We start from the raw sequence: 23,802 nt of genomic DNA, 5'->3' as shown, positions 1-23,802 counted from the left end.
TGGGACCGATAAAAAAAACCTTGTCACCAGGCCCTGAATGGAACGAACATTCAAGATGGCGGCCTTCATCCCCTCCACGCGAGAAAACGTTTCTAGATTTTTACGCTCTTTTCTAACCAGGAAAGGTCACACCGCAGCTGAGATACAACCCTATGTTTACCATCCTCAAAGTCGAGTTTTGGAACCCGAGACTCAGTCTCTGTATCTGACAAAAACTTTGCAAATGGGCAGCATTTCCAAGATGAAATGCTTGCAAGATAATGTTATAGATCGCACAATTAGAAGAGAAATGATGGAAAAATTTAGACAAAACGTGATTCAAACGAGGCTTTTTAATTACGAGGGAGAACATGCAACTAGAGACATGTGTGCAATACCTCTAATGCAGAATATGTTGCGGGTGGTATGGAGTTATGCAGGCAGGTAAAAGAGCTGTACCAAGTGAAGGTCAAACGAGGATCAGACTCTCATTCTCGTTCTGTCTTATGCATGCGTTTATTTTTTGTGACTTTAACATCAAGGTGGCTTGTCACTGAGAGTAAGAGATTAAGAAACAAGAATTGGGATACAAATTGGTTGCTAAAACTGTAAAAGGTTTGGTGGCTTGCAAGTTGAAATAGTAGATGAAGGAATGAAGATGAAGAAGATAAAGGAATGAACTAATTAATCCCTCTTTATTCTTTTCTTTGTTATCTAATCAGTGCCAACTGGTTGGCGCTCTGTTGGTTGAGAATCAGACTACAGTGCAGGAGGTTGTGGGTTCGAATCCCAGCTGGACCAACACTCAAAGTCTTAAAATAACTGAGAAGAAAGTGTTGGCTTTCTAATGACAACTGCAAATGGCTTGACTTTCAACTCTTCTCAGTTAAGACGTTTAACCATAAACCCCATCTCGCAGCCCTTGTTGCTAACAACGTGGGACGTTAAAGAGCCTGCATGCTGTTTGCAAAAAGTCAGGATAGAATTCTCTGTGTTTGCCTGTCAGCATTTAGGTTGACCTGGCTGGATTAGCCTGAAGGGCTTCTGAGTGAATGAGACCATACAAACAAAAAGAAAGCCAGAAAAAGAGCTCTTATTTACTTCAGATAACAAACTTTTGCTCCAAAATCAATTTTCATGGGGTGGGTGGTAGTGTGGTCAGGGTGGTAGTGGGTCCCAATGTTAAATCCTGCTCTCACCACGGGCTAAGTTTGCCTGCTACACTCCTGAAGTTATCTTCCCCAAACTTGGTAAAAATAACCAACTGATTGCTTCTTGTCATTTATGATTTTTCAGTGTGTTATGTTTTATTTGAAATGTTTTGTGTTCCTCTTATTTTTGTTTAAGTGAATTGGAAAATAAGCATGTGATGTACTTCCTTTCTCTCAAAACAAAATATTACAGTATGCCAACTATTTCTTCCATAGACCATTCTCTCAATTTGACTTTTCCACATGGTATTACCCTTAAAAGGAGCATTAAAGAGTTTCCTTTTGTTATAAGAGAAACACCCATGGTTTCATTCACTAGGCTTAAAACTTACCAATTCACTCAGAAATTCATCACAAGTATGCCACCATTTGACATTTCATTCTGATATGAAACTAGTTTAATGACTGAATAGTCTAACATAGTCTCCTTTAGCTCATTGGTAGAGCATCTGAACTTATAGTAATCACAAGGTCCACAAGGTCAAAGTCTCTCTCAAGCTCACAACAAGTTTCTTTGCACTTAACACTGGTACATAATGGAAGAATCCATGATTTCAAGAATATTATGAATTATGAAAGAGATGTTTGTTATGGTCTGTGTTACCATCAATTTTGTTGTTTCAGTTTTCCAAAGCTGATGGAAACATCCCTGACATACAAACCTCGAGTTAGTGTTTCATACAAAAGACATGAAACAGACTTGATGATTTCTGGAAATCTTGGCTTTCTGCTGTCGTCAAAGTACCCCCTGGAGCAAGTAAAAGAAAAGGAGGCAATACAAAGCACAGAGCAAGTCGAGCTTCAGAGACCAGATATTATTTCACCAGTGTTTAACCTGAACAAGGCAAAAACTGCACAGAAGTTGGATACTGGCTTCTTTGATGGTGCTCCATTTCCCAATCCACATACCCTTGTTATTGTCAGCACAAATCAAAACTGGACTACAAGTGATTTGGTTGCTCAAGGTAAAGCAGTTGTTTTTCCCAAAGTTTACCAGTATTTTGTATAAGCCTAGCCCCAGTTGTTCAAAAGCTGGATAACTTTACCTGGAGGATACATGTAAGTCAGTATCCAATAGCTTCAATCTGTGCAAAGATACTATACTCTTGTATTTGGGCACATAGCCGTGAATATGCACACTCTAAGCACATCTAAGTAAAGGCATGTACAAAAACCTTGGCCAATGTTTATCATGGAGTATATTTTATTATCTTGATAGTTACATATCCTTTGGATAAAGTCATCCAGCCTTTGATCAGCTGTGGCCTGGACAAAAAGAGATAGGACCTTTTCTAGTTTTCATCCTTTTGAACCATAACCTTGAAAGAAGCTGAAAACTAGATAAAATATATTTGTCTAGGGCTGTAGCTTTTCCAGGGCCTTGAAGGTAACCTCTCTAGGGACAGGCAGTGAGTTGGGTTGTCATCAAAAGACAAGATTTAATTTGATTTAAGTAGATTAGATTGGTTACATCACAATGCTTTAACACTAAATTATAATAATTTTTTATTAATGCTTCAATTAAGTTTATCATCCTAGTCATCTTTATTATCTTTGCCATGCCAAATGGTTAGACTTTCAAGTCTTTTCAGATGAGGACTATAAACCATAGGCTCCTTCTCACAAAATATCTTCCATTTTCATAACAGTGGGGGATGAAGTTCCCTGTGTTGTGGCTGTCCTTTGTGAGTGTATAGATGGGTGGGTATTATCTATATCAGCTCCACATCAGCTGAATAGCTGCCAAAATTTCAACCTGCTCAAACAAATAAATAACAAACAAACAAACATTTCACAATCATTCATTTCACCTTATATTGTGGGATACAGTAGGAACTCGTAACTGACCAGTAATGACTTTATGGCTCAGTTAGTACAGCAGTGGAATGTGATGTTTGGTGTTTGAGTGGCCTTCAAGACACTTTTTTTTTCAGTTTTTTTCTGCAACTGCTTACATTCAGAACACTTTTCAATATTGCAGGTATAATGTTCTCATTTGGACGTCTTGCGGCAGAAGCCTTAAATCAAGGAGCTTCACTTGGAGGCAATTTGGAGAAGCCTCTAACAACTCAGTGTATTGCCACAGATGGAATCCGTCTTTCATTTCTCTGTTATCAGTTGAATACCTTGGACTTAGAGAATGATGATGGTATAAAAAATATGGTTTGGATAACTCCAGGGGTTTTCATGTATGTTAAGCCACTAATAAATGAAATCCCTGGAACCAAGAAGAAAGACCCCCCGACTTATGATGTTGAGTTGCAAGGCTTTGATGACAATTGCTTTGAGACATTTGTTAAAATGATTATCAATGGATGCCAGGAAAGCTGAGTTACTATTTGAAATAAACATGTAAGAAAGACTTTTAAATGTAACAGAAAACCCCAGAATGTTTCTAATTTTAGTTTGTGTGGCTTCCAAGCCGTCCTGTGCCCTTGGCGAAGAGGTTGTCATTGTTGGGTGAGGATGAGAGGAAATTGTTAACATATACAAACAAATATTTTATTCAAATGAGTGGGAAGAACATCATTCTAGCCCACATATAGGTAACTAATTAAATACACTACCATGTGTAAATATAATATATAGATTAGCCAAGACTAAAAGCGGAGCTCCTGGGTTATTCATTCTTACAATAAGCTAATCTGGCTTGAGCCTGCAATCTAATCGAAATCCAGTACCTGCTCAGCAGTCAACTTAAAAAAAACTGACCTTGATGAGCTCTAAACTTGAGCCTGTGATGTGGTTATATGAGAATGGTCACATTGCCTTACATGGAGGGGTGAATGTATGGTAACCAAAACCAATTTTCTCGCAGATGGGTTATCACTCGCGTACCTTCATACGTTTAGCTTCACCTGTGAGGATGTCCCTTCACTTGCATTCATTACCTTCACCTACATGCTTGTTGACACTGGAAAAAAAATCTGTGTCTATACAGTGGAAGATGGAGATTTTTTAACTTGATCATGAGTTTGTGTATGGATGTTGCCATAAATTTTGGAACAAACAAGTCTATTTTTTTAAAATGTATTTATAGATAAATTCTGCTGCTCAGTCACCAGTCTTGTTGCGGATTGATTACCATACTTATTAAGATCCTGGCGTTAACCATTATTTTTGCAACATATGTGGCTGTCATCTTAAGTTGGGGTTTTGGTCCAACGTTAAAGGGTGCCTAAGTTGAAAACCATTAAATCCATCCAAACACCTGTCTTATAGAATGATTTGGGGGAGAAGGAAGCAGTGTGGCTTAGGGTTCAGGGAGATGGATTTACATGCTAGTTCTCTGGGATTCAACTATCCACAGAACAGGCCTAAATTTTTTAACCCTTTTTTTATGCAAAAGAGGCAAGCGCTAGGTGAGTGCAAAGTTCAAGTCACATGTGATGGGTGAAGTCATCCTCTCCTTGTGGTTGACATGTGCTTCGCATTCACCTTGTGCTTTTCTCTCTTGTGTCTGTTTGCCTGGAAAACTGGAAAAATTCCACCTGTTCTGCAAAGCTAGGATCCAACCCATCTCTTGCAATTAACTGGACTGATTGTTGGTGCTTCCAAATTTGAATGCACCGTACACGAGAGAGTTGCTTTGTGGTGTAGATTTTTCTTTTCATTGGGATCGTGTCAGGCATTAATTCAAAATTTTTAGAGGGTGTTCTTCAATTGAAAAAATACTTAAGAAAAATATCTTATTAGGTGTCATAAGGGAGCCTCCATTTTCCTTTATTTGCTATATATACTGCAGTTGAAAACTGAAGTATGTGAAGAAAAATCCTTTTTGAGCAGGGACCTAAAATTTCAAAACTTTTCAGGACTGAAAAACAAATCATTAAACTGACATTTGTTTATTTTGAAAAGCTGATCTTTAAACATGTTTTTAAGACTAGAGAATGCAAATCGGTTGCAAAGTTTCATGAGTTGTTTTTCTTCAGAAGATACGAAGCATTTCATGTGTCAGGACTGTTGGAAAAATGCCCCCCCCCCCCCCCTCCCCCAACGATTACAGAACCAACAAACACAACCCGTCCCCAACCCGTCGTCAAAACGCCTATCACAGGACCTTGTTACGGATTTCAATAATAACAAACCCGGTGGCGGAGTAAAACGGTTTTATTCAGTGCCAACGTTGGATCATTCGCTTTCCTTCGTTTGTAAATCATGGGTCTCCGGCCTACCTTAATTCTCGGCTGACCTTCACTATTACTTTGTGACACTTCAACTTCTTTCAATCATAACCCACGGAGTAATTGCAGAATACCCTGCCACTCGGAGCAACGCTTTCTCGTTCCCGGCTACTAGCGAGCGCGCTGTTAACGAGCAAACGCGTAAACTGTGGCTACTTGGCTTCGTAAGCGAATTTTTTTTAAATGTTTTGGAGTGGCCGGGTATTCTACAGTTAAGCCTATCCAACTAATGCAACTGCAAGGGAGACATTTTTTACCAAGTCTATTTTTTATTCACGGTCTTAATTTGATTACACGTATAACGTAATTCTACACGCCCATTAACTTCCTGAAAGAAAATCTAGGTTTCAAATCTAAGAGGAGTTGTGGAACAACAGCTGGGTGAAAAACCTCCTCGTACGTCCACTTGCTCCTTGGAGGAAAACCCCGGGCCAGCTGAACCCCTCAATCAAGGACCTCCCGGGCAGGGCCACAATGAAGCCGACGAAAAAGTGAACTTCAACTGGAGGAAAAATAGGGTAATATATCGGTTATGAAGAACGCTATTTAGAATAAAATACCTGTTTATAGATGAACAAAAAAAGGATGTGCTCTTCCTTGTAACACAAGTTACTGATGTAAATAGATCTAATCCTAAACATTGAGGGTGAATTTTGAATCTGGCCTTGAGGTTAAAAACAAATGATTTTTTTTAGAGTTTTAAGTGTTTATCCCATATGTTTCTGATGTTTGTATTGGTCCGATATTATTATTTTAAATCAAAACCTTTTTAAAGCGGCGCCTCCCATGTCATCGTAAATATCACGAGTCTCTACTTGGTGTTGCTACTCGTTATTGCGAACGCGTGCAGTCCATGAATTAAATACATCATCACCCTTCAGTGAATAATTTACATGTAAATTGTTTGTTAATGCGAGGACATCGGATCACGTGAGATTGTTAACCCCATTTGCTCGCACCATTATATTTCAAGCATTCAATATTTACAAGTCGTGTGATAGAGCTTACTCTATAATATCGTGTGATAATCAACTCATTCAGTTCATTGCACGAACATGGTCGTATCATAAAATACTAGTACCTTAACTGCGCGCACTCCATTTAATCATTTAATGTTATCCCTTTCTCTGTCTTACAAGTTGTTTCCTGACCATTAAATCTGATGATAGTTTTATCATCAACTTATTCATTTGTTGAGTTCTTTGCTAACACACGCAAGCCATTTCATAGTAATTATTGGTCTCTAATTATTTACCTGTAAGTTGTTTGCGGACGCCCATTTCTCGTATTATTGTAATTTTTTCTACTTACTTAGAAGTTGTATGCCAATGTGCACAGACCAATTAATGTAAGGATAAGTTTCTGTGACCATCTAGCTGTATACAGTTTGTTAGCTGCGTGCACTCTACTATGCCGTGTTGTATTATCACCCTTCACTTTATAGTTTTTATGACGTGTTAACTAATGCGCGCACACTATCACACTTTATTATATAAACACCAATGAAATACCTAGTGCCTTAAGGCCATTTAATATTGATAAAAGAATATTGATATCTGTTTATTTGTGAGTTGTTTGCTAATTCGTGTGTACAATCATCGTATGACATTATTACAATACAACTTCTTATTCACTGGCAACTTGTTTGATAACGCGCGCACTCTTATAATACCATGTGATATTATCACCCTTAAATACGTGGTCATTTGCGAGGCGTGCGCAGCATGAAATCGTTTGATGCAGGACATTGTTATATAGCTGAAAATTTTTCCCCAACAGCGCGCGCTCACATTGGCTACTTCGAGGTCACATGACATCTAGCAATAAAACTGTTTCCCGCCAAAGGTATTTGAGCGAGTAACAGTGCAAAATCTATGACGTTAAAGGGTAACACTGTTACTCGCGAATGTTGACCGTCGACCGCCGTTGTTGTTGCCATTGCATGTTTTTCTTTTCGCGCTATATAACAAATCACTTAATGACTGGTCCCTCGGGACACAGTTAATTTTGTTTCCCTCGAATTTCAATGTTTCCCTCGGTTGCGCCTCGGGGAAACATTGAGATTCTCGGGAAACAAAATTAACTGTGTCCCGAGGGACAATTCATTAAGTGTTTACTATATGATAAATTTCTGTGGCCATCTACTTACTGCTATTTAAGTTATTTGCAAATGCGCTCTGGCTATCGTATTATTAACCCTCTCCTTAATCACTTACAAGTTGCTTGTTAACGCACGCGCACGATCATTCCATGTGGAAGTTGTTTAAAAAAGAGCGTGCACCGTCACATAAGATATTCTTAACACGTAGTAATTCATAAGCGCCTTTGACACCATTAGGTATTTTACTTTTACCCTCTACTTACTTGTACGTATGGTATGCTATTGATTAATTTTAAAATATTTTGCTAACGCGTTCACGCAATTCAATTTGTAGTCAATTTTAAGTCGTTTCAAAGGCGCGCACACTATCAAATTGTACGACATAGGCATTCTTTCATATTTCTGTGACCATATACTTATTTATATGCAAGTTGTTAACTAAACCGCCCAAGCTATTACATTATAACCCTCTACTTATTTACGAGTTGTTTGATAACATAAGCCTCATTACACTAGTGACATTTGTTACTTGCTTAAGTTTATAAAAGCAATAGAGGACTATTTTCCTTGTTTTCGTCCATAGCCTCATCTAAACATTCGGGGGAGTTGGGAGAATTCTCGACAGTTATGCCTCGACTGCATTTCGGGTTTGCATAACTGTCTTGAATTCTCCCAACTCCCCTTAGTGTTAAGATGAAGCTATGGGAACACGGAAAACGTCCTCTATTGCTTAAATATAAACATCAATGAAATACCGGTTGAGCTTTTGCGCGAAAACATGTTATCTTCACATAAAAAAATAACATGTTACCTTCACACGTGAAAAGATCACGGTTGCTATGATTACATAATAAATCGCGCCGTTGTTCTTCGTTAAGAGTACAAAAAATATTGAAGTTAATTTATTTGCTATTTCATTGGTGTTTATATAATATACAGAAAATCAAATCACCGCTTCGAGATACGAAATTTCTCTTCTCGTGGTGAAATATTTTTCAAGACTCGAAGAGCAATATTTCTTATCTCCGCGACCATGTAATATCCTCTATATCCTTTAGTTAGTGATTCAAATACCAGTTTCTTGCTAAAGCGCGTTTGCCATGCATCATGTCATATGATACTAAATTACTCACAAGTTGTTTGCCAATGCTCACAAGCCATTAACTTATAATAAAAGATTATTGATATCCAACAGTTGTTCATTTGCGAGTTGTTTGCTAATGCGCGCACAGCATCAGATCGGAGGATATTACTACTGATTGACTAATTTGTACCCTTTTCGCTAACGCGCTCACACAGTGTTATCGTATGCATTATTAAGTTCATGCAAGTGCGCCTTTGTAAGTTGTTTGTAAATTCGCGCACACTGTTAGGGAGCACAATAATATTGGTCGGCTTTACGTATTAACCCGTTTGTGGACGCGCGCACACCGTAATCCGGCTCGCATGATATTATAACCCTCCACTTAACCATTTGTTTGTTTTTGGCTAACACACTTTCTCTATCATGTCGCACGATATGATTATCCTCTACACACTTACATTTTTTGTTAATACCCACGTTTTATTCTACCTCAAGTTACAACACTTTCATCCGCTATATATTAATTTACGTACAAGCTGCTTCCCAACGCGCGCAGGCTAATACGTGGTACGATATTATCAGCATCTTTAGTATTAATAATTTAGTATTAATAAGTTGTTACCTATACACACTCACCCTCAATTTAACAAGAATTTTAGCAGAGTTATCACCTCCTCTCTTCATATTTAATTTTCACTTATTTATCTTACACGCCAAAATTTATCTGCAAATTAATGCATTATTTATTTAATTTTTTTTAAATGTGCAAGGCTAGTATCAAAATTCATCCTCAATTTTGTAGTAGATACGATTTTTATAGTAGATACGATTTGACCTAAGACTACCTTATATCAATAAAACATGCAACCAAGACCCAACTTTTCTTTTGTGGCTGTAATGACCAGAATAAAAAAACCTGTTCAAAGTTCATCGTTAAGTACCACAGCTTTATAGCCTTCATCTAGCAATTGAATTGAATTGAAACTGCGTGTCTGTATTGAAATTGAATATACCGTGACTTTGATGGAGTACTGATGTCCTTCTCTACAACATTATCAAGTAGATAATCGCAAATTAAATTTAAAATACACCTATTGAAAGGACTTTCTCTCAAAGTTGGACATAATTGTACTTGTATGTATAAGTAAGTATTGAATGCGCTCTTTTTAATCACGAGACGAAGGATCAAATCTTCAACGTATTACCACCAAATCTGTATCAGAGAGAAAAAAATCAAAACATACAAGGAAATGAGGTTTATAATTGCGGCATTATTTAGGGTGCGTTCGATTGACCGTATTCCAGAATAGGAATACATGAAATAGAAGTTAGAAATACTTCGTTTTTACGGAGATTCACATTAGAATTGTCAAAAACCTGCTAAATTGCTATTTTAAACATATCTTTATTATTCTATTTGCTTCAAAACGCCAGACATACCGTTTTAAATAATTACTCCACGTAATCTTATTCCAGAATAGGGTCAATCGAACGCGCCCTTAAATATAATTGGGACAAGAGGGTGGAGACGGCATCCAATTACCAACTTAAAATGCAGTTTTGAAAGGACAGGATTTAATCACTTTCGCGTTTATCATGTAGCACCTTGGTTATCCGATAAGATTCTTAAAAATGTAAAACCTAAGGGTAAAAGTAAAAGTCGTAAAAAGGAGTTTCTTTTACCTGTGAATAGCACAGCAGCATCAACCTTGAAGACCGCTAAAATATAATATCAGTGATTCGCCAAGGAACTGTTCATGGAGCAGCATTCGTCCTCTGTTTCCTTGATGGACCGTTTTTTGGAGATGACTACTCAACCGACTAAAAAAAGAAAGGCCATGGTTCACTTTAACACTAAGTGGTGGTTTTCCATTTCTAGCTAACGAATCACTAAGGAAAGTATAAGCTATCTCTGAGAATCATATTAATGAAGAAGATCATCGTTCACAACTTGCAAGCGTTTGAGAATTTCATGTTTTCCAGGACTGAAGACATCAAATTACAAGTATATACCTTTCAGCCCGACCTCTCCGAGAATAGCCGGAAAATCCTCTTGAAGAACGCCGGAAAAATTCTATTGAAGCCATGTTTTTCATTCTTCTTTTCACCTAATGAAAGAAACAATATTATTTACTCAACATATTCAAACAACTGTATCTTTATAATTAGCTAGCTGACCTTGCTGTGAATAATTATTAGAAACTTTGACCCTCAGGATGGATATGCATGGCGAAAAATCTTGCTTCTTGGCTGACTCGTGATTTCTTTTGTATGATGGGAAAACACTAGCAATCCATTTTGCAACACTTTTTTCCGGTACTTAAATGTTTGAGTATTGGTATATATGCAAAATAAATCAAATATTTATGTTTCTATCATCATCATCATCATTTATATTGTTACTGGCATGTCGGGGGTTAACCTCACGCCTATCTAAGTTAACCCCTCTAACTATTTTTATATATATTTTTTGATACGTTATTAAGCCCCGCTTTTATCTTCAGTTTGTTATGGTGTGCTACGCGCCTGTGTGTTGACTCTGATACCAACATGGTCCGGCAACGTAGCCTCACACATCATAGGTCTTTTTAAGACATCAACGCCAGGGTGGCCAATTTTTGCTGGGGAGAAAAAATAGGACAGTTAGGACAGACCACAACACCTGGAACTTCGTGCCAGAGGTTTGGGAGACAGAGCTTACCCGTTTATAGTTCCTAACCGACAAAACTGGACAGTGTAAGTAAACATTTGCAGATGAAATTACAAAAAAGCCAATTACTTCTCAATAATTTTAAGACCCTGGATCTCGAGGGGATCGAGCCCGCGATCACCCGCATGGTACGTAGTGCGATGCGTAACGAACTGAACCACAGAAAAATCAATGAAATAACTGTGTCTGATTACTAGCCGACACATGCTAACTTATGCATCGCTTATTTCCTTGCGCATATTTTTTTTCGGTGTTGATCTTCTCAAAACGTTGTAATTACTTTACCTTTTCAATGTACGCTGGATGGATTATTGAACCGTCAAGCCTTTTCTTTTTCTTTCCTACTTGAATACTAACCTGAAACAAGTTCAACTTCCACAAGATCAAGAGCAGAAAAATATGAAATGGTGTTACTGGCGACTAAATACAATCTTTAAATCATTACAACTAAAGTACGCGCAGCTGCAGGCGTGGCGCGCGCTCGCGCTCTCTCCCTCTCTCTCTCACGCACACCCACACACACACAACACGACACACAAAACGGACACAAACGTATACAATACGGGGTATGGGGAGGGCGGGCAGTATGTGGCTCATTGCATAGAAAGTAGTAATCGAGCCACCCATTTAGTCCCAAAAATGAAGAGGAAAGAATTGGGACATCAGTTACAATGACGGAAAACCAAGGAATACGGTAGTTAGTTTCCATCAATATAAGGTGGGCATCAAAATTTAAAGTAACAGTGAGGCAAAAAGATTCCAGTGCAACCTCGATTTGAGGGAAGAAAAAACGCAAGAGATGAAAGAGAGGAAGAAGACGACGTTTCAGAAACTGAAGTTATATGAGGGGGTGGATCTGGAATTGTTTGTGGGTGGGGGGTGGCTGGAGTTTTTTCTAGGATTACTTCTTGATGACGATGGTGTATGTACCATGTAAGCACCAAGAAAGCGACAAAAGCCATTAACGCCCAACGATAAACATCTCCTTCAAAGTTCTAATGCTGATACCACGATCATAATGACGAATGCCTGGCAAAATAATGAACACGTGCCTCTCGCTTATATCCAGATGAATCATACGGTATAGAATAGCGGAAAAGTAAGCGAAGATATCTAATGAAGCTCAATGAGAGAAAAAAATCCATTTAACTAATTGCGAACTGGACCGTCAGATATTGACGGATCAGTAAGCCGCCGTTGACATTTTCGACTGAAAACTGATGGAAATAGGGATCGAATGTGTGATTGGTATCTCCCAAACTTAGATGATAAGATGATTCATTTCAAGTTATGGGTACTTACCATGAAACACGTCAAAAATCAAAGTTATAAATGACGAATGTATAGCGAAATAATAAACATGCGCCTTGGCGAGCACTGTACTGAATCGAATGGCGAATAAAAAGCTGGAAAATAATGAACATATCGAATAAAGCACAAAGAGAGGACAATTAAAGCCAGGTAAGAATTTCGAATCGAAATTCTGTTAGTTTCACGATTACCGATTGATGGATCAGATAGGCGGTAAACGTTTTCGAATCGAAAGAAATGGAGACGAAAATAGAATGTGTCATTGGTGTCTCCTAACGTTAGATGATGAAATGATGCATCCAGTTCAAGTCATGGGTACATACCATAAAATTATAAAACACGTCAATCAAAGTTATAAAGCAGATACCACAATGATGTATGCAATGCGAAATAATGAACGTGAGCTTTCGCGGATATCCAGAGGAATGGCGAGTACTGCATCGAATGGCGAATAACAGCGGGAAAATAATGAACATATCGAATCAGGCTCATTGGTTGAGAGGACCGTGGCAAAAGTGACATATTATTTCGAAGGACTTTCAGATTCATGGTTTCAAGATTGGATGGATCAGATAGGCGGTAAATGTTTTCGAATCGAAAGAGATGGAGATGTGGATCGAGACGAGTGTTATTGGTGTCTCCGCAAAGTTAGATGATAAGATGATGCATTTCAAGTTATGGGTACTTACCAGAAAACACGCCAATGAAAGCTAACATGCAGATACCACGATGACGAATGCATAGCGAAATAATGAACATGCGCCTTTGTCCAGAGGAATCGCGCGTACTGAATCGAATGGCGAATTATACCGGGAAAATAAACGAACAGATCGAATGAGGGCTCAATTAGGAGACAAAAGGCATGTTTCGTTGTTTCAAGGTTGAAGGATCAGAAAGCTGGTTGACGTTTTCGAATTAAAACCGGTGGAGATGAGGATCGTTGAACGCGTTAGTGTTGTCTCCTAAAAGTAGACGGCTCTTCTGCGCTTTTGTGCATATATCGATTAGTGAAGGCGATTTGTTTCGTAGCTTGCAGCCATCGGTCTTTTTCAAGCCGAAATTATGATTACCTAAAAAAAATGATGATGATGATGATGTTGACAACGATGATAATGATGATGATTGATGGTAATCATGGCCAAGAGTTTGATAAGGTTAAGGATAATGAGGATCAGTTAGTGTGTTGAAAAGACGGGAATGACAGCCCTGGTTTAATCAAACGGAGAGACTTCTTAATGATGGTGTATGTGGAAAGAGAATCATTGGAAATCTTTATGTTGCAAGAGAAATTGTGGGAAAAGATAATTCTAAATAAAAAAATGAATTGCACGCGTTAAAGAGTTCAACGGAGAGCGAACAGAGACAGATAATGAGTGGAGAAAGGCAAGTTCAAGCAACCAGGAAGTGTTCTATCAGTCATATGAAGGAAAGTTTTATTTATGGCATTGCGATGAAACAAAGAAACGCACGAAATTGAACAAAGGTACGGAGTCAAATGGATCAGAGAAAGGGATAAATAGAGCTGTTGAGCAAGGCGTAAGTAAACGAAAACATCAACAGTCGCGGAGGCACCAAAATAAATATGAGGGGAGGGGCTACGGTACAAAATACCCACTGAATAAGACAAAGCAATGGCCTGAAAACCGGAAGGCAAAACGTAAGTCAGAAAAGAGACCCAATAATAATAATAAATTAAAAGACAAGGGAAGAATATAGAGGCCGCTTTAAAAGACAAGACAGGAATGAAATGTGAGTGGGAATAAAGGATGATGAACGGAAAGGAAAAGCACGAGGCGGGAAGAAAATCGGCAAAAGTTTTCAAAGTTTACAGACCCTCAAATGAAGGGCACAGTAGTTGGTTATAGAGGAATTCTGAGGAAATCTTCAAGCAATGAAAACACACTGAAGGTAACACAGAGAGAAGAGCAATGAATAAAAGATATCTTTATCCTTTTTGTTGCCTTCAACTGAATCACGGTGGACACTAGCCAATAGGAAATGTGAGGCGACATGCAAAAGCATAACGCTGAAAATGGTTAATTCAGGAGGGCCCAAGGAGTGTGACAAAAAAGAAAAAAGGATGGGCATGTCATGACTGGCTCCACTAAGTGTGGTGCCAAAAAGATGAGGAAAAGTACAGAACTAAAAGGGCTAAGATTGTGGAATATCAAACGCAGCAGGTGTCCCAACTCCATGAGGATCGCATCTGTGGATGCATACTGTTGAAAACATCCCATGTTGAAGTGGTTCACAGAGAGCAATCCACGCAGTTTACTTCAAATCTTAATCGTATCGAGCGGTAGCCTTCAGCTTATAACTTTTTGCTGTTCTCAAGCCGGTATTTTCTTTCATTGAAGTCCTTGGTGTATTTCGCAAATTGGTCACTCCACGGTTAGTTTCTTGGCATCCTTTAACGCTTGAATCACATGAAGTTTTTCTTGTAACAAGGCTTGCTTTAAATACTTCTTTCTTCCGAATTGCAGCACTTGTGTTATTTTCATCTTGATCTCTATGAAACTTCAGTCACGTTTGCATCTCATTTCTCCCAGCTTTATCCGGAAATGAAATCACTGATAAACAGTTCAAGTGGTTCGATGCAATTGTGTTCACCTTTCATACCTATTCTTGCTGACGAGCGTTTTTCCTATTCTCTTCTTGTCTTGACTGCACTTACTGTCACTAGTTAATTGATGCGTTAATTTAAAAATTAATAAAAATTTAACTGACAATGCGCGACCAGCCCATGGAACAGCTAGTGTTTCATGAGCCCCCGCTCCACATCCTAAAGCCTATACTTAATGATGATATCTTACTACTAAACTTATTTTGTCCAGAAGAATTTATTTGACTTCTAAACGTCCGAGGTACATTTTTATTCTTGTGCGTCTCTCTCTCTTGATTGGTTTCTTTGTGTTTGCAATCTCCCGTTTATTCCAATACTCCAGATGACGCCCCATTGTCCTCAGGAGTACTGTTTTCTGAAATTTCCGGCTCACAGTTTTTCGCGGGAAGACAGCCGCCCTTCATCTGACTTCTTTCACGCTCGTTTTTCAATTTTCTTTAGCGCATTCCTCTCACTTCTTTAAATTCTTGCTGTTCTCTGTTTTTTCTTTCAGTTTGGAAGTAAAGTTGAAGGCTTCAAGATGAAACAGAAAAGAATCGAGTCTTAAGAATTCACGCGTCGTTAAGGATAAACCATTGTAAAAAGGTTTGTATAGAGATGAAAATACAAATATTGCAACGACCGAAATCATAGTGCGCGGAAATGTGAGTGGGAATAAAGGATAATGAACGGAAAGGAAAAGCACGAGGCAGGAAGAAAATCGGCAAAAGTTTTGAAAGTTTACAGACCCTCAAATGAAGGGCACAGTAGTTAGTCATAGAGGAATTCGGAGGAAATTTTCAAGCAATGAAAACACACTTAAGGTAACACAGAGAGAAGAGCAATGAATAAAAGATATCTTTATCCTTTTTGTTGCCTTCAACTGAATCACGGTGGACACTAGCCAATAGGAAATGTGAGGCGACATGCAAAAGCATAACGCTGAAAATGGTTAATTCAGGAGGGCCCAAGGAGTGTGACAAAAAAGAAAAAAGGATGGGCATGTCATGACTGGCTCCACTAAGTGTGGTGCCAAAAAGATGAGGAAAAGTACAGAACTAAAAGGGCTAAGATTGTGGAATATCAAACGCAGCAGCTATCCCAACTCCATGGCGATCGCATCTGCACATGCATACTGTTGGTTCACAGAGAGCAATCCACGCAGTTTACTTCAAATCTTAATCGTATCGAGCGGTAACCTTCAGCTTATAACTTTTTACTCTTCTCAAGGAAGTATTTTCTTTCGTTGAAGTCTTTGTGTATTTCGCAAATTGGTCACTCCACGGTTAGTTTCTCGGCATCTTTTAACGCTTGAATCACGTGGAGTTTTTCTTGTAACAAGGCTTGCTTTAAATACTTCTTTCTTCCGAATTGCAGCACTTGTGTTATTTTCATCTTGATCTCTATGAAACTTCAGTTACGTCTGCATCTCATTTCTCCCAGCTTTATTATCGTCCGGAAATGAAATCACTGATAAACAGTTCAAGTGGTTCGATGCAATTGTGTTCACCTTTCATACCTATTCTTGCTGACGAGCGTTTTTCCTTTTCTCTTCTTGCCTCGACTGCACTTACTGTCACTAGTTAATTGATGCGTTAATTTAAAAATTAATAAAAATTTAACTGACAATGCGCGACCAGCCCATGGAACAGCTAGTGTTTCATGAGCCCCCGCTCAACATCCTAAAGCCTATACTTAATGATGATATCTTACTACTAAACTTATTTTGTCCACTGAGAAGAATTTATTTGACTTCTAAACGTCCGAGGTACATTTTTATTCTTGTGCGTCTCTCTCTCTTGATTGGTTTCTTTGTGTTTGCAATCTCCCGTTTATTCCATTATTCCAGATGACGCCTCATTGTCCTCAGGAGTACTGTTTTCTGAAATTTCCGGCTCACAGTTTTTCGCGGGAAGAGAGCTGCCCTTCATCTGACTTATTTCACGCTTGTTTTTCAATTTTCTTTAGCGCATTCCTCTCACTTCTTTAAATTCTTGCTGTTCTCTGTTTTTTCTTTCAGTTTGGAAGTAAAGTTGAAGGCTTCAAGATGAAACAGAAAAGAATCGAGTCTTAAGAATTCACGCGTCGTTAAGGATAAACCATTGTAAAAAGGTTTGTATAGAGATGAAAATACAAACATTGCAAGGACCGAAATCATAGTGCGCGGATAAGAAATCTGCCTTGCTCCCGCACTGTATTTGGTAGAAACATCAGATGAACTTAAAGCATAAATGAATTGGGAAAAGACCACATAAAAATGAGAAAAGGTATGGAGAGACAGAATCGAGGAAGTGTAGGAGAGCTTGATCGTCAAGTTTTTAGTACCTCTTATCCTTTGTCTGAAATGGGAAGTCATCTGACTTCTTAGTTTTCTGATTCATATATTTTTCCCGAGGTATTCATAGTCATCTTCACCCTGATAAATTCTCCACCACGTTATCTTTGTCTAAAGCCCCTTTTCTTCTCTTTCTCTTTAGGTTCGCAAAGCAGGACTGGAAGCAAAGAGTTTCCCGCTCAGGCCTAAGTGTATGATATCCCACGACAGCTTAAGCTAAAATAACAGAAAAACTCCTTGAGCCCCGTGAAAGAAACACGAGAAGGCGGTTAAAAGCAACGCAAGTAAAGAACTGATTTTAAAAATGATGATGGAAAGAATTAAGTGGACCTCGCCAATCTTGTTCCGAGGCGATCTTCTCTGTTTGACTTCGCTTTTCTCCGTTCTTCTTGATTCTTCTGTTTTTCTTCTTCTTCTTCTTCTTCTTCTTCTTCTTCTTCTTCTTCTTCTTTTCAAGTTCTACTCTGTTCCGTTTTCGCCTCGCTTAGTTTATCTTCGTCCTTTTTTGTAAGTACGTACTTCATACTATTTATTTCTTCTTCCTTCGATTTTTTTCGTCTTACTTCATCAGTTCTGATTCCGTCTTCTGAATCTAGCATGGTTCTTCTCATTCGCCGATAAGTTTGCTTCGGTTGATTTTTTTTCTTCGACTGTTTTTTTCTTTCATCCTTGTTCTGTTAAGTTTCTTTGTTGTCTTGTACATTTTCTTCGGAGTATTCTGGGCTCATTCTTCGATCGTACTCGAAGGGTCACTTCATTCGACAGTTTCTTCAGCTTCTTTGTGGATGACTTGATCTTTACTTTAGCTTCAACTCTTGTCACTCATGTTTATGTTCTCAGTCATTTTTCACGTTGCAATGTCTTTTCATTTTACGCTATTATTGTCAATCTTTGTTCTTATTTAATGCGCGCGCCCAGTTCACGGGATGCTAGTCATCCCGAAAACTCCCGCACCGCATAATTCCTTAATTAAATTAGATTTTTTACTGCTTTTGTTTAACTTCACTCGTATTTAAGTACGCACAATGCACGCGACCAGCCCATTTGACAAAAATCAATTGAGCTCCCGCGTCCCTTAAAAACTACAGTTTAAATTACACTTTACCCACCCCTCCCACCCAATACACCCACCCCGGGGAAAAGAGATTTTTCTGTCGATATTAAGCTACTTGAATTATAAAAGATCAATGCCTTCTTAAGCGAGAAAAATGTTCATAAAGACAATCAAACACTAAAATGATATATCTATCAGCTTACGATAAAAATGAAAAGAAGCTATGAGCCTACAACACCGAAGTGGAACAGTACTAAAAAAAAACCGAACGAAAATGTCACTTATCGAAAATACAAGCGTCTCAAAAATGCGAAAGCAGGAAACCTAGAAAAAGGGCACTGAAGAAAGCTATAAGCCTACAACGCCGGATGAAGTAAGTCCGTCCATCGATGAAGAAAGCAACGCCTTGACGTGAACCTCGCGGAAAACCGTCCGTCTCCGATCCGTGAAGAAAAAGATGAATCGATATGTGCCTCGCAAAAAAAATCCGTTCAAATCCATGAAGAAAAAGACGGCTTGATATGGACCTCGCAAAAAACGTCCTTCGATCCATGAAGAAAAAGTGGAATCGTCGAAAAGCACGTCCAGAAAAAAATTCGTCGATCCAAAAAAGAAAAAGGTGTCATAGCCATTACGCATAGTGCATGACTGAATTCAGCCTCATGCAACTTAGAGCTGAGATTGCTCCACACTCCGAAGGTCTCCCCATTTACCGAGAGAGAGCCTGGGTTCCACTGCTGTGGTTTTAAACCACGGCAGTGGAACCGTTTACCCAAAATAGCCAAAAAAAAGTTCTGGCTATCAAGAGTAGTTCTGCTTAAGCGCTGGAAAACAATAAAAAGAATCAAGTACTCACCTTGGACTTGAAATGCAGGCGTTGGGTAAATTATCAATAAATAAATCAATTATAGCGATACTCACCGTTACGTCACCTATTGTCATTAATTCTTTTGGCTGTCGATACAAAGATTGTTTCGTTATGTGCTCGGCAAAATTTAAATATTAAGAGAATTGTTTATGAACAGTGAATATCGCTATACCCATTACATTCCCACCACTTAGAACTCAAACCAGTTGGGACAATTGCTGAGTTGCACCAATTGACTTGAAGAACCAGTGTACAGCGCTTAAGCGTGTAGTATTTGAATGGACCCAGGCTGGCTCGCCCCAGTTGCAGAGGCAATTCTGCTACTAAGCTGAGCCATCGGCAGACGGAAAACATCAAAACACCACGACATGTTAGCGGACAAAAATCAACGGCTACTTAAATAAGAAGAAAATCTCAAACTCTGAGAAAAAAAAAGAAACCAAAGCTGACGACAATGCGAGACTGACAGTTTTCGAGAAACGAGGCCCAGGTCCATTCAGTGTTGAATTAATTACCCCCCTTAAGTATCCCCACCCCCAAGGATTAAACAAACGTGAAATGAGTACGATACCAAGACCATACAGGTCTTCGACAGAAGTTGGCCCTTGGACTTTGCTGTCACAGTTCCGAAGAGAAGTTGCACTGGGTCATAGTGAAAAGTCACAGAGTCAATGATGCCCACGAAGAGGTAATGAAATGTTTCTTTTTTCCTGGGGTTAAAAAAAAAAGCAAATTTAGAAAACACATGGCCTGAGACGGTAGGGAAGTTACCGTTAAAGCATAACAAAACAAAAAAAAAGAAAGAAAACTGGAGTTTTCAAGCAAGTAACCGTGGACAATCATCCTGCCGGTGTACTTTGGATCAAACCGGCTTGATCTGATCGGTGTAATTATTTACAACCTCCTCTTTTATTTTTCCGTTACTCTTCTAGTATTTGAATTCAAGTCATTTGTAAGTACCACATTTTATTACACATAACATGAGAATTTTATTCCATAAAGCTCATTTGTACAAATCTATACGCTTTATTTTCACATGTGAAAAAGACCTATACAGCCAATCAGAATGGCGTACAGCTATTTCACATGTGAAAGTATAACCAATCAGCGATAGCGTAAAGGCGTTTCCATGCCAATCACTCGTGCATCTCGTGCAAATCGTGCAAATCGTGCAAATCGTACTTTGTTATTGAATTAAATTAAATTTGCATTTGGTTCTATTGTTAGTGAGTTTTTGTTTCTAATTCGCGTTCAGAAAACTATTTTAATGAAAATTCTCATGTTATGTGTAATAAAGAGTTTACGACATAGAAAGTGCTTTGTACGGGGTTTTATTCACTCGTTGTTTGTGTCAAAAACCCTCACTCGCTCGTTCCTCGCTCGTTCGGGTTTTTGACACAAACAACTCGTGCATAAAACCCCGTACGCCGCACTTTCTATGAAGTAAACTATTTTTATCACTACACATTTTTCCAGTATTATGTCAACATCCATTTGCTATATATATATATATATATATATATATATATATATATATGTACAAAGAAGCAATCCAATGTAAACTCTCATTGTACCTGAAGAAGGTTGGTTTTGCCAGCCGAAATACAATACTCTACATTGTATCGACTCTTGCTAAAAGAAAGTCGACCGCATGAGATGGCCCATTTAGATGCCTTGTTCAGTTGTAGTCTTAAACCTGCTTTATTTTGGAAAAAGGCGAAAACTTACGAAATTAGCTTAAAATAAATGGGCAACAAATGCCGTTTAAATCATTTTAGAGAAATAAAGATAGGAGTAGTGAAATTGAGAATACCAGTGAAAGTGAGCAACCTGAGCGATCAAAAAAATTGTTTGAAGTTAAAATTATTAGTAAAATAAGTAATAAAATAACACAACAATAAATTAATCCGTAGAATTGTGGGGTCATCGTCAATCATTTTTGCAATAAACGCTTTCATACACTGTAAGTACTGGTACTTAAGTTGAAAATAAGGAAAGTGTCACTAGCTTTGACAGTTTGAGGTGCTTCAAGTGGCTCGGTTACTCTAAAATAATAATAAAAATTCATGAACAAGCTTCCTTTCTGTGCTTTGACATTTTGCACCGAGGATATGTTTCTTTACCTTCAAATAATGACGCCACTTTTGCAACTTCAAGAACGCACGAGTAATTTTGTTTCAGAACGTAAAAATGTTAAAATATTAACATTTTCCAAGAGGCAACATTAATTTTTGTAAAAATGAATTTTTATTATAGTACTTGACGGTACAAAGAGCAGGAAAACTAAACTGAACGAGTCGGTCAACGCGAATGAAACTCGACGTCAAAGATAGAAACGCTTAGAAAATTCTTTTAAAAATATTTGAAACTTAACAATTGAACTTTTCCGAAGTTGAATTGCCTTGCTCCTTTTGCGTACAAAATGTCCAAGGATCGTTTTGAGGCAGAGCAAAAGCTTTTGCTATCAATTTGGTTTAAATCACTGCAAAAGCTTAAATTATATGCTCAGAGATGCAATTAAACCAATTAAAAAGTTCATTAACCTTACCTTTGTAACTCCAAATAATTAAGAAAATGTCAATTCGCCTTTCGACTGGGCAAGTGTCCACGCGAGAAGTTGCTGTTGTTTCACTCACCACATAAAATGGCGTCGTTTTTTTTCGAAATTTAGGTCTTATTGTAGCCTTGGTTCTTGTCTGTGATTAGAAGGCTTCCTCCGGTTTTAAAAAATACAAGAAAAAGATACAAATGAGATTCAATTTGACTAAATAAATTAACTTATTAAAAGTAACAGAAGCAACGTACGGCGAGCGCTAACACAGGCGTGCAAGAATTTTCTCGAGAATTTCTCACCGTGAAGCTGCATAACACTGTTTATGGTGAAACACTCCTCTTCTTGTATTACTTGCAGCTTCTCTTTTGCTTCTTTACTGATTTTTTTCTGGCCAAGAAAGCAGTTTTTTCAAGTTCGGGACGAAAAAACTTAACTCAAGCGACTACTTAACATGCAAAAGTGAGAAAAATGTGAACTTGAATAAAGTGAAAAAGGCGCGAATTTTGCACCCGCTGCACAATTCTTTCATTTCATTGGTTGAAAAGCGACAGGAGTGTCATCGGTTGAATGAATGACACCTGTTAAGCTTCAAAACCACGTGGGCCATGGAAGTCATTAAACGGGTTTTTTTTTCAAATAATTGGAATCAACACATTCACCCCTAACCCGGCCATACTTCGTGTTTTACTCTGTCAGATGCCAGAGTATTTTACTCTGTCTAACGCCGGACGATTTTACTCGTCAATGGGCAACCAACGGGGGTCAATGGGTTAATTAATCAAAATGATAATTTTATGCGATGGCTCCTTGAAGCAAAGTCCAAGGGTAGCCGATGATATTTTCTCATTCTTTTTTATTTAGCTTCCTTTACCACGTTTTTAGCCACAATACTCGTCACACTTGTTGGAACACCCATCCCCGTTTCCCCCTTCCTTCAATGTTGATTTCCACAACTACTAGTAGTCGCCCAAAAAATTCTCACACAACATTGAATTTCGGGAAGGGGGATGTGGTATAAGCTACGATCTTGTAACACGATGATTCTGACCATTCGCTAAGTGTTCCAACTAAATATGTCTAGTATTGTAAGTATCGGAGAGGCTGAACATTTACGCACGCATGCGCTGACGAAATGTTTGAAGACGAGACGAGAAAAATATGCAGTACCTCCAGACGTGGCGCTGGAGCGTCGTACCAAACGAGTCATCCCGGGATTTCGACCCGTGCGATCGCTTTTGGACGCAGTTGGCCCTTCGCTGCTTTCTGCTACCGACCTCGCCTCCCGGTACGGCATTGAGGGAGGGATATGTCGGCCCCTAAACCATATGAAACAAATCCCACGCCTACTCACAGCTCCAAACCTCCCTTGTCATTACAATTTAACGTAAGATTTCGATGGCTTATATATTCAAAGGAAAGTCATTTTATCTGTCATATGGTAAGCACTGGAGTCGCAGATTACAAAGTGCACGCATGCGCCCTGGCGAAGGTAACATACATGCATGCAAAAAACTTTATTTCATCTCGAATTTCAGAATAATATCTTCGAGACATTACAGCTAACATACATAATATATACAGATACATAACTAAATATTAAATAATATTTAAAGATATATTAATCAAAACGAAAAGCCGCTGTACAAAATCCGGCCCTGGATTAGTTTTAAACCAGTAAACTCAGTGGTACGGGAAAAATCAGGTAGCGCATTTCGCAACGTACTTAGTTAATACTTAAGAAAAAGAACTAAGACCATAACTGGTTGTTCTAGGTTTATGGAGGGACAGAATGTAATTTCCACGAAGATC

The 23,802-nt window shown here is 38.5% G+C and overlaps 1 protein-coding gene across 1 annotated transcript; it reads left to right on the top strand.

Annotated features, from left to right (window-relative positions):
* Positions 1-28: 28 nt before the first annotated feature.
* On the top strand, positions 29-5,041 carry LOC137982485 (large ribosomal subunit protein mL37-like). The gene is made up of 3 exons (XM_068829578.1): positions 29-423; positions 1,815-2,155; positions 3,172-5,041. Exons 1-3 carry the CDS (start codon positions 38-40, stop codon positions 3,519-3,521), a joined length of 1,077 nt encoding a protein of 358 aa, XP_068685679.1. The 5' UTR covers positions 29-37; the 3' UTR covers positions 3,522-5,041.
* The last annotated feature ends 18,761 nt before the right edge of the window (positions 5,042-23,802 follow it).

The sequence above is a fragment of the Montipora foliosa genome, chromosome 13, assembly GCF_036669935.1.
Source record: "Montipora foliosa isolate CH-2021 chromosome 13, ASM3666993v2, whole genome shotgun sequence".
In the NCBI taxonomy this organism is placed as follows: domain Eukaryota; kingdom Metazoa; phylum Cnidaria; class Anthozoa; order Scleractinia; family Acroporidae; genus Montipora; species Montipora foliosa.
The sequence above is the reverse complement of the archived record's forward strand: the minus strand, read 5'-3'. Positions and strand labels throughout refer to the sequence as shown.

What these genes read in the sequence shown, in the direction of transcription:
- LOC137982485 (XM_068829578.1), top strand. Translation starts at nt 38, where the DNA reads ATGGAACGAACATTCAAGATGGCGGCCTTCATCCCCTCCACGCGAGAA. An exon ending in GTATGGAGTTATGCAGGCAG is followed by an intron (nt 424 to 1,814) that starts GTAAAAGAGCTG and finishes TTGTTGTTTCAG; the next exon opens with TTTTCCAAAGCTGATGGAAA. An exon ending in AAGTGATTTGGTTGCTCAAG is followed by an intron (nt 2,156 to 3,171) that starts GTAAAGCAGTTG and finishes TCAATATTGCAG; the next exon opens with GTATAATGTTCTCATTTGGA.